The sequence below is a fragment of the Rhea pennata genome, chromosome 5, assembly GCF_028389875.1.
Source record: "Rhea pennata isolate bPtePen1 chromosome 5, bPtePen1.pri, whole genome shotgun sequence".
In the NCBI taxonomy this organism is placed as follows: Eukaryota; Metazoa; Chordata; class Aves; order Rheiformes; family Rheidae; genus Rhea; species Rhea pennata.
The window spans coordinates 39390368-39407172 of record NC_084667.1 but is presented as its reverse complement, the minus strand read 5'-3'; the positions used below and the strand labels follow the sequence as shown (position 1 = coordinate 39407172).

At 52.7% G+C, this 16805-nt stretch overlaps 1 protein-coding gene across 1 annotated transcript; it reads right to left on the bottom strand.

The window, feature by feature from the left end:
* Positions 1–1553: 1553 nt before the first annotated feature.
* CTSD (cathepsin D) lies at positions 1554–16279 on the bottom strand. Its single transcript, XM_062575812.1, has 9 exons — positions 16016–16279; positions 15674–15830; positions 13335–13458; positions 11001–11119; positions 8368–8567; positions 7310–7432; positions 5863–6007; positions 5259–5357; positions 1554–4566 (listed from the first exon to the last, which is right to left on the bottom strand). The coding sequence occupies exons 1-9, from the start codon at positions 16099–16101 to the stop codon at positions 4405–4407; spliced, it is 1215 nt and encodes a 404-aa protein (XP_062431796.1). The 5' UTR covers positions 16102–16279; the 3' UTR covers positions 1554–4404.
* Positions 16280–16805: the final 526 nt, after the last annotated feature.

Sequence of the window (16805 nt, the reverse complement as noted above, 5' to 3'; positions counted from 1 at the left end):
ATTTGTGTGTCTTCTGGTGTAAGACTGCTGGTGTGGGTAGGTCCTTATCTGAATAGGCTTTGGCAAATTGCTGATAAGACCTAGAATTGAGTCAGTTGGAGAAGGATCAGACCCATGAAGACAGCCTTGGGGATCAGCGCCAGACACCCTACTGCTCAGAGGGAGTTGTAATGAAAATGTTTATCTTCTTTGCATTAGTGGAGAAATGTAATAAGGAATAAGTCTTGTCAACTGAAGGGAGTTCTGCAGAGACAAGGGAGAAAATGGGAGAGGTGGGAGACACAGGAGGGACAGAGAACATCATGTCATACTGAACATTTGCTGGGACAAGGGTTGAACAAAATAGTGAGGGGCCAAGTGCAAGCTGCTCATGAGGTCAGGTCCATTCCGCTGCCTGGTGAGCAAGACCCTGGGAAAACAGACAGAAGAGCCTGGCTCTTGGCTTCTCCAGCTCTTGGCCAAGATCAAGCCTGCAATTGTTCCTGTTGAGACACTGTTCAATACTCGTGGCATGATTAAAGGTTTAGGCATGATCCCCAAAGCAGAAACAATGCCCTCATATTAATATCAATAAACACTTGGCAACACGTTCTCCCCTGTGGCTATTGAGGAACGGTGGGCAGCAGGATTGGTTTTCAGGAACCAGCCAGCCCTTTTGGGTATATATACCTCTTTAACTTGGGAGAGAGGAGACTGCAGTGTTAAGACATCCTGGGGGAATAGAGACTCAGGACATGCCAGTGGGGAACCTGTTGAGCTCTCTGAGTGCTTAGATTTGCACTAAGAAAAAAGGATGTGATTTTGCTCTGCCTCCCTTGCTTATATAAATGATATTTTTTTTTCCAAGTAGAGATTAGCTCTTATCATGTCTTTGTACAGCACCTGGCACATAGGACCTTCATCCTGCACTGGAGTCTCTAGTACCCATACAGTAGCTCTAGGACTAAAAATGAGACAGCCAGGCAATAGGGATAGATTCTTCACACATTTTGAAAAACAATTGTGATCTTCATCACTAGGTTCTGACAGCATAAACTCCATGTCCCAGGTAGTTTAACGACACTATGGGAACAAGGGCAGGGCTGGAATTAGAAACTGGTGTCCCAATTTGGCCATTATAGGAACGCTTCATGTCCCAAGTCCACCACAAATTCATCCTAACTGGCTCAGACTATCGGGAGACACCACAATTATCCTGTTAGGACTATCCTCCAGAGCACTTGGCGAGAGCGATGCAGCCCCAAGAAAAGGCCTTGGCTAACAGAGATGTTTTGAGCACCTTCTGGGCCAGGTTGCATCGAGTCAGCCAGGTGAAGCTGTGACGGTGTCTTGCAGATGCTAGGTGATGTTTTAATAAATTGAAAAAGACAAACCTGACAGCCTCCCAGCATACGTTATCAGCAAGCGGGGAAGGAGCCCTTCTGAAACGTGCCTAATTGCACCTGAGTGAGCTACCAGACACTGCAAAACCAACTGGTCTGAGGGACACAGGCCCTTAATACAAAGTAGGAGTTTGGCAATTTGAAAATGCTTAAAAAAGACCACGCTCAGAACAAGGGGGAAAATACTGTATTTTCTTTTCAATTTTCTATAATGAGACAGTAATTCTGACAGCAAATTAGATTAAAAAAAAATCACACAGTTAGAGTTTGGTTTAAAAATGCAAATAAAACAACAAGGGGAGGAGACCAATTCAGTGAAGTCACAAATGTGGTTACATCAAATAAACTGCTCCATATCCTAAGATATGTCATTTAGGGCATCATTTGGGGCCATACTCTTTCCTCAGATAGAAGTGTCCTGCCTGCCTGAGGACAGAAATCAGCCCAGCATTAGGTTACCGCAAAGAGGCTACAACATGTACAGCATAAGGCATTGTACATTCAGCAGAACTGCTGTAGGATGGCTTTGTTCTTAGGCTACATTGTACTTCCTGCCAGGGGTTAAATCTGATGCAGAACACATTCAAAGCCCACAGTCAAATCCACATCTGGCCGTCCCCCACATCAAGTCTGATTAACAGGTACCAGAAAAATGTCTCTCTCTCAGTCACTACGCTGGATAAAACCTGCAGCTGTGGGAGGATTTAGCAGAACTTTGAAGAGCTCTGGGCATTTAATCAATTTGAAAACTGGGTTCTCTGGAGAGGTGCTGAGCATCTGTGTTTGATTGTTTTGGTAATGTGCTACTGTTCTCTAGCCAGATTCCCAGTCTGCAACACACGCCTTTAGGCTCCCAAATCCAAGATTCCAGGTGAAGACTACGAACAGGCAGAAGGTGGCTTTGGGAGCAGCAAATTTATCATGCCTGGGGTTGCATGGGAGAATGCACAGATTAGAAATGTGTTCAGGCCCATCCCTACTGGCCAAGCCAGACCCCTCCAAGGGATGAGTAATGATAATAACGTCAAACTGATGAGTTGCAGAGGATGGGAAAAGGGGACATTTGCAGACTATCTGCTTGCTGTCCTTAGCTGTCCTCTCACAGCTCACCTGGAAACATCTTTCATGCAATGCCCCTAACGCTCATGGTGGATTTCGTGTTGGGGATGACATATGTACTTTACTGTGAATAACCATCTATTCACTCACTGCCCCAAACACCTTTTCCAGAAACTTTATTGACTTCACTAAAACCGCCGGCAGTATTCACACTAAATTTTGGGGAGCAAGGATTTTAGCAGCTTTTTTGCTCCGTCTGGGGTCATGGTGGATAATGATCTGGTTCTCTTGCTACCTGCAGCTTTGTTGCTCATGGGCTGCCATTCCCTAACCCTGGAACCCGATCCAAAGTGTTGGAAATCAACAGGAATCTCTACAGAGACCCTTGGAAAACACTCTCTTCTGCTTTCCAGCGTTGCTTAAAACTCACTTTATCCTCCTTCCAGTTACTGCTTTTTCTTGCTCCCCCAGCGTACATCTACTGATTCCAGCCCAGTGAAGTGGATGGCTCTATACACACGGGTCTTGGCTCTCCAGGAGCAAAATGTGAATCTGTAAGCACAGCTAAATCCTTCAGCTACAAACTCTCCAAAGCAGGGAATGTGCCTCTCTCCTTCTGTAACAAATGATGCAAATGAACAGAGCTCTAACCAATGTTAATAATATAGAAACTATAGTACAATGTAAGGAGGGTACTGAAGGTGAGTTTTGTTTCAGGACTGGGAAGCGGTGAAAGGAGAGCAAATGAAAATCCAGAAGCCTCTATGGTACCCTCCTGCCTGGAAGACTTGCTGACTCGGTTCTGTCAGCTACTTCTTGAGTTTTGAGTAATTCAAAACACTATGAATAATGTTTCCAAAAGCAATTATGTGACTTACAAACAGCTAGATATCATTGATTTAATCAATGTGATATAGGCTTGCAGACCACTTAGTTTCTTTGGAAAACATTATGCTCAACTCACTAGCTCCAGATCAGATTAGAAAGTTCTGAGGTTTGGGAAAACTGGGAGGAGTTTGCCAAACTCAAGAGCATTTATATCAACTCTGTCTGCTCAAATTGGTTTGCTTAGCCCTAAGCTTAAAGCTGGGGCTTTATGGACGTGAATCAAGCAACTTCTATTAAATGCTACTGTAACCCCCTTTGTATTCTTACTCCACGAACAGTCCTACTGGCTGGAGCCCCCTAATGAATCCCTGTCCTGATAGGTCTGTGAGAGACTCAGACCAGGCATGGCTAGATCACGCCTCAAGCTCTCACTAGTGTTGCCACAATACAAAAACACACAACCAGAGCCCTTGGATTTTAAAACTTCCCTTGTGCATGCTACAAGATCCCCCTCAGCTCCAGCCTGGGAAGCACTCTCCCAGGACTAAGCTAGCAGAAATTCATTGAAAAGTGATTTATCGATTGCTGTCTCACCAGTCTCAGAGGAGTGATCAAGGTGAACTCTCTACCTCTCCCATTCTCCCACTTCATCAGTGAAAAAGAGGAAGAAATAAAAAACGAGCAGGATAGTCTTTCCCTTCCCTCTCCCTCAGCGCAGAAGCCCAAACCCAAGAGCACCCGCACAGCTTCTCTGTAGGAATAGTGGCATTGCTGGATGGCTCCAGCAAGCCGCCTCTCCAGTAATGAGACCAGTGCAGGGAGACATGAGAGGGCATTGCTCAGCTTTGAGAATCAATATTAAATCAAATACTGGAAGATCTAATAGTAAAGCAAGGAGCTACTCTAGCGGTTAACTAGAGCTGTCCCAGAACCACTTACTCAACAGAGGGGAAAAAGTAGCTTAGCTAGCAGGGCACTAACAATGATTATTTTCCTTGTAAATTTAAGTCTAGCTCCATTTCTTCTTTTCTTTCTCATTGGGTTTCTAATCCTGGTATCCTGGTAATCATTCTCTACAGCTCCTGTGTGTGTGTAAGTGTGTGTGTGTGTGGCAGAGGCAGTGGGGGTCAGGCGCTTAGACGCATTTGGCAAAGCCAACAGAGTTGTTATCACGGTCAAAGACGGTGTAGTAGGGACCAATGAAGACATCACCCAGGATCCAGAGTGGGCCCCCAGGGGGTGGGACATCCAGGCCTGAAAACCCACTCAGGCAGATGGTCTCCCCCTGTGCAGACACCTAGGGACGAGAAGGAGAGGTTTAGTCAAAGCAGGTCCTCCACCTCCCCAAAGCAGGTCCCCACCTCCAGGCTCTGGAATAACACCAGCCAAGGCTGGCTGCATTTCAAGCTTTCAGCCTGTGATATGCAGCTTGCAAAAGCTGTGAAAAATAAGTAACTCCCAACTCTCCATTCCCATAAAACCAAACCTAACTCCCTTGCCAAGAACCCTTAAGCACATGGTCCTTGCTAGCAAAACATCAAGTAAAACAGCATGTATTCATAAACATCCTAGATTGTGCTGCTCTAAATTAAAGCCATTGTTGAAAATCTGCAGAAGGTGGTCTGAGGAAATTGATTCTGCCCTACATCATCTGAAGGCTTAAAGGCTGGACTGCTGGCCCCTGCCATAACAAGGGCTGGCCTAAAGCTACCACCTATCTGAACTCAGAAAGGGCCTACAGTAGGGCATAATGTTTATAGAAAGCCATGCAGGTGCCTACCCTTTTCTCCTCCCTCAGCCACTTTTTTCCCCCATGAGCAGAGAGCATCACTGAGGGTGTCCTGTTATCACATGCTGTGGTTAGGTTCCCTGGATCCAGCAGTCAGTGCCACTACAATACCACCCCAGTCCTTTCTCAAGTGCCATCTCAGCCTTGCTTTCATCACTCTTGTGTTATGAATCTAATGACAAAAGCTGCCCTGGACTCACCTTGAAGACATACTGCTCACCAGTAAGCTGGTAGGGCTTCCCTCCTAACGTGAGCGTGACCACAGGCAGAGAGGATACCTTGTCACAGGAGATCACGTACTGAAATGGAAACAATAACAGTAAGGACCTTGGCTATGATTTCTTCCAGAGATGGGCAGCGAAGGGGAGCCAAAGCGTCCCGAAGCTTGTCAGATCAGACCTCCTGCTCATCTCAGCTGGCCTCAAAAGGGCCGTGGGGAGTGCAACCCTCCATCTTGTTTTATCAGTAGCCGTCTGGCCAGCGTTCAGCCAGGACTGAGGCTCTCTTGGTTCAAGGGGGGCTCTAATTTCTCCATGGCAACTCGCTCCTCCCACACCCAGAAGCAGGTCAGCGCCCAGTACTTGGACAGCAGGGCTGGACAGACTGACAGGGCATCACAAGCCCCTGTGGCAGCCTCAAATGCTTTGGCCTGGAGGAGCTGCATCCTCCGAGAAGCAGCCCGAGAGCACAAGCAAGGCAGCAAACACTACTTGGGGTCAGAGATGGAGGTGACTCAGACCCTGTTTCGCAGGGGGCTTTTCTGCAAGCATGGCAGCTGGAGACACTTTCCCAGCTCAGCCTTACCTGGCCTTTGATGAGAGGTTTAGCGCCGATGGCCTTCTGCAGCTCCTTCACCTCCTTTGTGGGGCCAGTGATGAGCGAGGTGCCTGTATCCACAATGGCCTCGCAGCCCCCTTTGCATAGGGTCAGCCCGTTGGCAACGTCCACTCTAAGGAAAGGTCAGCAGGCAGAAGTCAGCCCTTTGGTCCGTCAGAGCGACGGCTGGGAGCGGGAGGTAGATAGTGGAAGCGGGAACAAAGCCTGGGCAGCATATGGACATGCAAGGGAGGGCTGAGCCAGGGCCCAGGCCGAGGGCGAGAACGCGCGCTCGGAAATCCTGACGCAGCGCAGACTTGGTTTCTTTTCTCCGGTGCTCACAGTCCCTCAGCTATGCACAAAGCCCTCACATGCCTGAGTTGAACGGGTGCCTTGCTGGATTATTGTACTGCTCCAGACAGCCTGGACTGCTCTCTGTGTGTCCTGCTGCCCGTTTTGCACTCTGGCGTAAGCACCCCCTAACGGGCAGCTGAGCAAGCAAACAGTGATGTATTAAGGGCTGTATGAGCTGGTGTTTCTCGCAGGGGGTTAGGCAGCAGCTGCACTGCTGTGGAAAACAAAGGGTTAAAGGGGTGGTGTGACAGCTTTGGGGGCTGTGGATGAGGATAAGATTTACGTACATTAAACAGGCAAGACAGGAGCTGCCTGGCTTCTTCACCCAAACTGCATTTCACAGCAGTGTGGACAGATACAGCCTTCCAGCCAAGCGGTTTGGCACGCTTTGCCAACGCTGCATGACTTGGGGAAGATGAGAATGAAAACTGTGCACTGAGGAGGGCTCAGGAAAATGACACACTCTGATCACAGGCTTCTTTTAAGTTCCCATCACGTGGGATTGCTCAGAATAGATCGCGGGGCTCCCAGGCTAGCAGCAGCCCTCTGCTCAGATCACTCAATCACGCTCATTCTGCTTCCCTCGGCCTCAACAATGCACCCTGATTGCTGCACCGTGTCCTTCAGCCAAGGGCTGAGGTCCTGAGGCCTCACTCTGCTCCTCCTGAGCTGCAAGCAGCCCTGGAGGATGCCCAAGCACAGTGATCTGCCTAGCCTGGTCCCTGCTGAGACAGGCAAAGCTGGGGCTTAATCCTAGGGGCTTGTCTCACTTGCAGGAAGGACAGGCTGCAGTTTTTCCCTGATTTGCAGGGGAGCAGCATGCATTTTCACAGGCCAAGCTGTAAACAAGAGGAAAGGATTTTGCAGAACATCTCCTGTTGTTTCTTGCCTCTCATCACTTTCCAGGGACAAATGACCCAGCCATAGGGTGAGATTTTAATCTGCTTTTTTTGGCCTGGCTTTGTTGCAGGAGGCAGAGCTCTGGAGAGTAGACAGTTCCCTTTGGGATCACTCTCCCCTCAGCCCTGGGCAGTCTGCACGTGTGTCTGCATGTGTGTAGTGAGATGGAGGGGACACTTACGCATCCATGTGGACCTGCCAGTAGGCTTTGCGTGTAACATTCACCCAGCTGAAGTCACCGCTGTAGTACTTGGGGTCAGTACCTCCCAGGAGCAGCTCCCCACCAGGCTGAGCTGTGGGGTCCCTGAAAGAAGATCAAACTCGTTAACGTCAGGGTGAGCATAACCCACTAACATGCCCTAAGGGTTCCCAGTGCACAGAAACACGTGTGCGGACGGCGTGGGGAAACGCAGCACTGGTAGCGTTGGATGCAGACAACTGACACTGCACTATATATCAGTGAAGGGGGGAGACACTGCAAATTAGGCTAGGGAGGGAAACGGGAAACTAGAAGGCTTCAGTTTAGCTGAAACATCCTGCAGCTTTTCACTTGAGACTTGTGCATGGAAACCTGGACCGACTCATTGTAGCAACAGAGGTGGCAAAGGGAGGCTGAGAACTGAGCAGTGATGCCCTGACCCCCAGATGATGCCCTCCATTCAGCTTACAACCAGCATTCATGTGAGGCTGGACACGGCCAGTGGTGTAATAGGTTATCTGTGCCTGGCTCTGTTACAGCCACCAGCAGCACAGCCGAATCCTCAAGGTTACCCTAAGATAAAAGATTATTGCTGAGCAGATGGGAAGAAATATGGTGAGGGGGGAGGGCTGGCTTTTTAGCTGCCAGAAGCAACGGTCTCTGCCCTTCATCTCCAAGACATGCTACTTTTCAGCCAGAAGTAGTTCAGCATCTCCCCACTCTGCCTGGGGGGTGCTCAGGATGCCATGGCTGAGTAGCAGTAAGTGGGAAGGTGCTAGGAGTAGCACACTGAGTGGGGGTGAGGGAGTATCAGCCTATCATTAGCAATGGCTGTCATGGCACAGGCTCACCCGTGAGATGACAACAGTGCGGGCCACATGGCAAGTGGATTTGGGGACTATGTTTACCCCACTAACAGGACTCCATTAGCAGCACCTGATCTTGTGATCACAGCACTCTGGATTTCTGAGTGGAAAGCAGAAATGCCTGCCGGGGCTTGCCCCTGCCATAGAGCTGCTCCCCACCAAACCCCACAATACCTGTTCAGGTAGAAGGAGAAGATGTTTTTCTGAATCAGCTTCTGCTGCATGACATTATCGAAGAAAGGGGTGACCTTGTCTACGGAGATCTTTGGGAACGCCATGCCCAGGATGCCATCGAACTTGGCAGCAATGAAAGTGATGCCTGGCTGCTTCACAGCCTCCCCAAACATCTGGTCCTTGATTTTCAAGTCACCCAGCTGAGATGAAGGAAAGGAAAAACAAGTTCTAAAGAAAGCTGGAGTGAAAAACAGGATCTCAGTGAGTGCAGACTGTAGTATGTCTCATATAGCCACACTCCTGCTTGCTTTGGTCTGGACATTTGTATGGGGCTCTGAAAACTAGACATGCTTGTATCACTCCCCTGGAGGAACAGGCCACCCTAGGCACCCACCAGCATCTCCCACTGCTGCATTATTACCTAGTACATCCTTTTCTTCAAGCCTGAGACACTCATTTTATTTCTTTAATCCTGGAAGAAATTCTTCCCACCTTCTCCCTACAACAGATTCCTCCCACCCCTACACACAGCCCTGTGTATAGCCCCTATAGCAGGATATTCCTCCCTTTCCAGAAGAGGTATCAACTCATTGAAATCTCGGGGTGGGGGGGTGGGGGGGTGAGGGGAAGACCCAGCCATGAAAGTGAGGTTAGGCCTGGAGCACAAAAATAGTAATGGCAGTAATGTGAATGCAAAGGTCACCTCTCCTGCCAAACATTACGACTGAGGCTCACTGTCGGAAAGCTGGAACGCCTTGCTCTCCAGCAGGCAGTGCGCGAGGGCAGACCCCCAGCTCACAGAAGTCAGGATAGCTCTCCCGAAGGGCTGGCTAAGTGAGGATTTGTCTGCTGCCCCTGTCTCTAGCAGTTCACAAAGCTGATGATTTCAGCCCCTCTGACTCCAGCTAACGGCCCCGCAGTGAACTGGGCTGGCCTGAAAAGCTCGGCCTCTCGTACCTGACGGCAGATAACGATCCCTGTAAATGACTAATATCCCCGCAGGGTTACAGTGCTCTGTGCAAGGCTGCGTGTGTGACCAGCCAAGCGCAGGGCAGTCGGCACCAACTTTAATGGTAGCTACGCTTTTCACTCCAAAACGGCAATTTAGCCTTGTGAAAGCTAAAAGCCACACGGCAGGATGTGGGGCAGCCCTGCTCAGAGCAACACATCCGCTTGCAGGCACTTGGCGAGCAGCGGTTGTAAAGCATGAGTTTTCAAAGCATTCGCTCCACTCTTTTGGGGCAGCAGCAAAATACGTAGACGGCCTGTTGCCGACCGCCAGGCAGGTTCGGAAAGGTCAGTAAGGCTTTCACTAAAAGAAAAGAAAAAAAAATCTGAATAATAAAACTGAGTGCCAGGTTTTTTTGAATGCTCCCCTGATTCCACTTCCAGTCCATGAAGGAAGCAAGCAACTGCCCATGAATGCAGTTCTCAGCAGGCTCACTGGGACCCTGTTCACCTGTTCACACTTGCTCCCTGGCGCAAGGGCACCTGTGGGACTGAAACCCCAAAGCATCTCTAGCAGTAGCACAGGGCTACAGCTCCTTCATCTCTATCACTTGGCTGGCTCTTGGGTGAGGTGGCTGCGTGGCAGCCTTCCTGCAGCACCACGAAGCTGCCTCCCACACTAGCACCCACGGCAGGACCGCAGGAGCCCAAAGGCAGCCTGGAGGCACAGGCCTCACTGCAGGGAGTGTGCCAGCAAGGGAGCCACTTTCGGGCTGTGCCGTTGTGAGGTATTGGGGAGATGCCATCGGGGCGTCTCTTGCGCAGAGGACCTGCGATGCAGCTGCAAGATGGACTTTGCTACTGGTGACCTTGTGGGGCATGCCCAAGGTCACGCATTGGGAAGTGCTCAGGGATGCCCGAGATCATAGATATAGCTCTTTGGAGAGCAAGCAGCACCCAGGGAGCTTGGCGCTATTTGGCATCTGCGGTGCTCACTTCTCAACAGAAGATGAAAGGATATTCAATAGAGTACGGCATCCCCTCCAAAAAAATCAGTGCTGCTGGGCAGTGGGACTGTGAGCACAGAGCTCCTCTTGTGCCACCCACTGCGCAGTCCTTGCCAGCCTCTGTCAGCGAGACGTCAGTGTTATCATAGGCAGCTGTGGCCCTTCTCCCCCAGCAAGTGCAGCTGGAAAGCTGGAGCTGAGACAGTGACCCTGCAGGCGGTTTCATGGTGTTTGTGCTTCCAAATTACAGCAGATGGGGAATTTGTCTTTGGGAGGGAGAGCAGGAACAGGCCCAGTAGTGGAAACCTCTTGGTATCCCAGCTTTAAGGTCTCAGAGTGCCCTCAGCTCCTCTGCAACCTGCTCAGGACCCATGGGAGAAGTTTCTCCTGCCTCTGCCTAAACAGGAGCTGAACACTACCAGCTCTGCTAGCTACCAAGAGGCATTCCCACTCCCCTATACAAGCCCAGGCACAAAATCCTCCCTCTGAGACACTAGGAAGTGGCAGAGAGCTAATTAGCAAGCAGGCTAGGAAATAACCAAAGAACTCGCAAAACAAACGAGGTGAAGCAAAACTGAAACTGGCCCCAGGAGCTCAGTGAGCTGCAGGAGGCAGAGAGTGAAAACAGACCTAAAGAAGCTGGTGATGGTCCCTGCAGCCCCCCAAGCCATTACTAACCGTCACAGTGTCTTGGCTCAGGTACCCAGAGAGGCTCCCAGTTCCATAGTGGATGGCGAATTCAGTGCCGTTCTTCACGTAGGTGCTGGACTTGGAGGCGTCGTACTTGTGGTGCAACACTGCAGCAGAGGATAGGGACACAGGAGGACACATAATGTTAATGCACAGTGTCGCACACGGCACCAACCAGCAGGAAAAAAATGAGTGGAAAAATTACCGCTGGAGAACCTGCCCTGCCTTTTATCTGCCAGACTATCAACAACAGAACAGTCTGCTGTTATCTGGAAACCACAAACAAAAATCTCTATTGAAAGAGATTCGGCCAGCCTACTCATCCCACTTCCCGGCTCCTTGCGGGGACAGACGGACCCTTACAGACAGAAGCAAAGACAAGCCTCACTCTGACTTTTGCCAAATCCGGCATGCTTTACAAAGCATTTCTAATGCGTGGGGAATTAGGCGCTGAGATCCAATTTGGCAGTTAAATAGGATTTGGCCGCAGCATATTAAGAGGTTAGAGTATACGTGGCTGTATGTCAGGGTCTATTAGATAGCAGAGAGTGACACATCCCCACAGCAGCCCCCATGCTATGCCATGGGGTGACTTTCAGGATAGCCCCACCTGGACATGAGCATTTTCCCCTTCTGTTTGATATTTTTCTTCCACTAAGGCCACAGTCATCTTTTGAACACAGATGACCTGAAACTTTTTTTTTTTTCTTCCAGAGGAGAAGGGTTTCCCCCTCTTCCAAGCTATTTTCCCTCTGAAAGGCCAGGAATGACAGTATGCCCCTGAGTTTGTGGCCTGGCACAGCAGATACCTCCTCCGCAGATTTTTGCTCAGTCATGTGGAGGGCTCCAGAGGGCCTGCTGCTTGCTGAAGTAAGCAGGCACCAGTTGAAGCCAAAATGGACAAAATCTAAGGACCTAGTATGCTGTATGGAGACTACATTGGCTGTGTAATCCAGCAAGATTTTGGGCTCCCTATACGCTTGTAAAATGAGTTCTGCAGAGCACAAAGAGCTGCTGGTGACTCAGGAGCTGTAAAGGACATGCTGAAAGCCCTTCGGTGGTGGCAGGTCCCACTGGCTGGTGAAATCAGCTCCCTCCTGAACAGCAGAGGACAGACTTGACCTGGCCCACACAAGCTCCAGCCCCCACATGGCCCAAATCCCATTGCATGTATCTAAACAGCAGATCTGTCTCTCCCTGGGCTTCTCCGGACACTACAAGCCATACAGAAGAGGATATGAATCCATACTTCTTCCCTATACTTGATGGGCATTTCTAGTCCCCCTTTTTTGATCACATTCGTTGCCTCCACCTGTTTCTCTGTTCTACTTAAGTAGCACATCTGGCAGCTCTGAAATGGCATTTTTTCATGACTGGGTTTGACACCTTCCACTTTTTTACTACTGAGTAAAAAGCAAAAAAAAAGCTTAGTGCCAACTGAGAAAAAAGCATCTACCTGGCTCTTATTAATTATGAATCCATAAACATGCATGCACATGCTCTGTGCAGCAATAAAACAGAAACTAGGACAGTTTATATCAGATCTGGCATGACACTCTTTTTTTCTCACCAGCATTGCGCAATGTGAAAACAGTAGCATCAGCCTATAATTTGGAGAGAAATGCCACAACGTACGGGATTGCGCATTGGCTCAGCTGTGACTGTTTGGCTTGAGCCACTCGGAAAGGTGTGAACTTGTACATGTGGGGGTGATACAGCCAGAAAGGAGAAGGGGAAAAGCACGGAGGGGATAATTAAAGATGGGGCTGGACACGGGAGAGCTGGAGCCTATTTCCAGCTCAGATGCTAAATACTCAGATAACTGCCTCAGTTTCCCCACTGGCAACACAGGGATATGGAAACTTGCCTCTTGGTGATGGGATGTGAGCCAGGAAGGTGGTTAGAGCTTGGGACCATTTCAGACCTCTCCTTACAGTTCACCTCCCTCTTCCAGATGGATCATTGAGGTCTATTGGCCGACTATCCTCCGTTAGCCAAGGGCTTCCTTTTTCCCCTCAACCGAAGCACAAGCTGGAGCTCCAGATAAGCAACGAAAATGTGTCTTGTGCCCTGTCTCTTGTGCCCCTGTAAATCCCTCCTCTCATGGCAGGGAGCAGGGCAGGGCAAAGGATGGTCCCTCCCTGGGCGATGTCTCTGCTGAAATGCCTCTCTTCACCTGTAACCTGGAGGGGTGGTGCAGCTGGAAGAGGGAGGCTCCACGGGCATGGGGGAGGGCTTCCCACGAAGGGGGGCAGCGGGGCTCGGTTTCAGCTCCCGTGCGGTGGGGAAGGCAAAGCTGCTGGGGGCCGCGGCACCACTTACAGCAGGCGATGTCCAGCAGGTGACAGTGCACAGACGGCACCCACAGGTTGGAGGAGCCGGTGTCAAAGACCACTGTGAACTTCTGTGGTGGGGTCCCAATGCCAATCTCACCATAATACTGCGCCTGCAAGGGAGTCAGAGGATGGTGCCATGAACGAAAGCACCCAAAACAAAAAGAAGTGCCCAAATGTTAAAAAAAAAAAAAAAAGGCTCAGGAGAAGAAGCTGAGAGCAGAGAGGAAAAAACTCCTTTCAGCTTTGGAAGGGAGAGGATGAGTTGATTAGACACTCAGCATCAACCAAAAGCAGGGGTCAAGGGCAAAAATCTCTTAGGAACAACATAGTTGCTTCTTCCGTGGGCAGCAGTGAGGGCTGGCTCCTTGGGAGATGCTGCCTCCCCACTCCAGTGCTCTTGCTCAGCTCCCAGACTTGCTCCTCCAGGGAGGCTCTGAGTGACCTGCAAACCCTAATTACAGTGCATGGAAAAGAAATAAACTGGAGAGGAGAAGCAAGACAGGTTTTTGCTGGGGAGGAATTTGGGGGCAAGAAGATTGCAGATGAGAAAGAGGAAGGTTGCAGGCAGGAGCATCATCAGTGAAAGGGAAGAGGATAAAGAGAGGAGGAAGCCAGCCACACACCTGCATGTTCATTAAGCCACCCCAGAGACAGCTGGCTGCACCGTGAGTTTGCAGAAGAGGTGCAAACTGCAGCAGGTGAGAGTTTTGCCTGCTATGGGGAGGAAGCGCACGGAGGGTTTTTGTGCTGCCTGGCAGGCCAGTGCCCCCATACAGTGAGCAATCGAGCACAGACACTTCCCAGGAGCTGGAAAGGAGGGGAAAAGCTGTGGAGCTGGGTGTGCTGGGCACTTGGCTCCTGGGCAAAGTAGCTAGCGCACTGGTGTAGTGTCCAGCCGGAAGGGCAGCTTGCTGCAAACCTCCTCATGCTGCCAGCATGCAGCTCCTGGCACGACGTTTCTGGGGCTGCCACGGTTTGGGGCACTGCAACCTCCACAATGTAGACCTCTATCCGGAGGGGGATGGGTGAATCAGGGATGCATGGCAGGGCCCATTTCCCCCAGCCCTCCCAAAGGGCAGAGGCACCAGGGAAGGCTCGGCCTTTAGTGAGCAGCTGGCTGGGCTGTGGCCCTTGGGGGCCGGCTGTGAGCCAGAGGGGTCAGGCTTTGGCCTTTACAAAATCCCTGTGTACTCAATTAAAAGGGGAGAAAAAAAAAAGAAAACAGGATTATCAAAGCTACCTGCTTTGAGCTCACGTCCTGGGTGCTTAGCAGTTTCTAGAGGCTGCTCGCTGAGTAATTAATAATCCGCCACAATTAACCGTAATGGGACAGCAGCAGTTGCTTCCAGTGATTCTCTAATTCTTGCTGGAGCTTGAAAATTAACCCTGTACGTGGCAGGCCGGGCTACCTGGGCCCGCTCCAGCCCCCAAGGGGAGTGCGGGGATGAGTCAGGAGTAGCAAGCGGGGCAGGCAGTGGGAGAGGCTGTTCGAGGAGGGTGACCAAGCGCCCACGTTGCCCTCCTGTGCCCGTGCCCACACCGCTGTGCACGGCTCCACGGCATCATCGCCCCTCCGCGGCCAGCCGGGAGCAGGGGCATGGGGCGATTTGCAGAGGGAGGCGTCTGCAGCCACTTCCTCGGTCTGGAGGAGGCTGCAGTGATCCTGGGCAATGTTCAAGGGCTGCCGAGCCCAGCAGAGAAAACGGGTTGGGCGAGGGGAGTTGCAACAGCCGCGCTGCGCGAGCCGGTTGCGGCGCGGCACGTGATCGTGCGCGGCGGCGGTGGGGGCCCGGCCGGCCTGCGCCCACTTGTTGCAGCGGTGGCCCTCTCATTTCCCTTCTTTAACGATTCTTGGAGTTGCCCTACCGTGACCTAAAAATATCACCACCAGAAGACAAATTTCCATCTTGTCACCCCATGGTTACCATCAAGGTCAAACCCCTACCGAGGAATGGGCTACGTGAACCCGCTCGCACGCGGGCCGCCAAACAGTGTGCGGTGGCCTCCCCGCGCGTCTCGGAGGACGGCCGCCGAAACACCGGCCCCGCAGGGCTTGGGGCCCGCCGGGGCGGCGGGTGGAGCCGAGCCTCCCCCTCCGCCACCCGTGCACCCGGCCCCCGTGAAGACCGGCTTCGACCCGGCCGCACGGGCGAAAGCCGCCCCGGGCCGCGCGCCCGGCGCCCCGGCCTTCGGCACCGCGGGGCGGACGCTCGCAGGCCCTTCCCGGCCGAGCCCCGGCAGACGGCGCGCCGCCTCGCCGCCGAGGGGCTGGACGGCTGCCGAGGTTCTGCAGCCGGGGAGGGGGGAGGAGAAGGGGCTACTTACGTCCATGTAGTTTTTCAGGATCTCTGGCGTGGGCCCCGCCGCCTCGGCGAAGCCCAGCTTGTACTTCAGAAACTGGGTCATGGCGTTGAGGTCGGGGATGTCGCTGCCCACCTCGCTGAGCACCCGCCGCATGGAGGGGAACTTGGTCAGCGGGATCCTGCGGGAGAGGAGGTCGGGGCGGGGGGGGGAGCAGGGGGCACACGAAGGCGTTTTAGGCCAGCGGCTCCCGGCCGCTCCCTTCGCAGCGCCCCGCGCGGCGGGCAGGGCGGCCCGCCGGGGCGCTCCCGCGCGGCACCGGGGCCCGCGGCATCGCGCCCGCGCCGCGCCGCTGGCCCCCCTCACCTGATGAGCCCGCCGGCGGCGGCGGCAGCGGGCCCCGCCACGCAGAGCAGCAGCAGCGGCGGCAGCAGGAGGCCGCGGGGCCCCATGGCGCGGCGATGCGGCGACGCGGGGATGCGGGGACGCGGGGCAGGCCGGGGCTCCCGCTGCTGCAGCCGGCGACGCCGCGACGCCCAGCCCTCGCCGCCGCCCCCGGGGTTTTTGAAGGAAGGGCTGAGCCGCGGGCCCCCTATCCAGAGATTTTCAGGTCAGCTGACGGTCTAAAATTGCAACTCGGCGTCATGTGATCGGCGGGGCCGGGCGGGGAGGCGCACGGGAAACCCTTAACCCTGCGCGGGCGCCGGCGCGGGGCTCCCGCCTCCCCGCGCGGCCTCCGCCGCCGGCCCCAGCCCGTGACTCAGCCACCAGAAAAAGAGGAATAAACACAATTAAAAAAATCACGAGGGTGCTTTGCACACCGCGCTTTTTGTTTCCCCCCCCGCCCCCGCCTTCCTCTCCTTTCCAGGATTTCTGGCTTTTCTCTGCAGCTGCCTGCCGGGGCGGGGGGGCACAGAGGGACGGTGGACAGCAGCCCTGCAAAACCCCGCAAGGCAGCCCCCCCCAGTCCCCCCCAGCCCCGCTCTGCTTTGCAAAGGCATTCCCGAAGAAAAGCTGCCTGCTGCTCGCCTGGAAGCAGGCGCCGGAGACCATGCAATTGGGCAAAATGGTTTATTAGCACAGCCAGCGATGTGGGCGAGGAGGCAGCATCACCTGAACACCCTCCTTCCCCCCACCCCCCCGTGCCTTCCCCAGC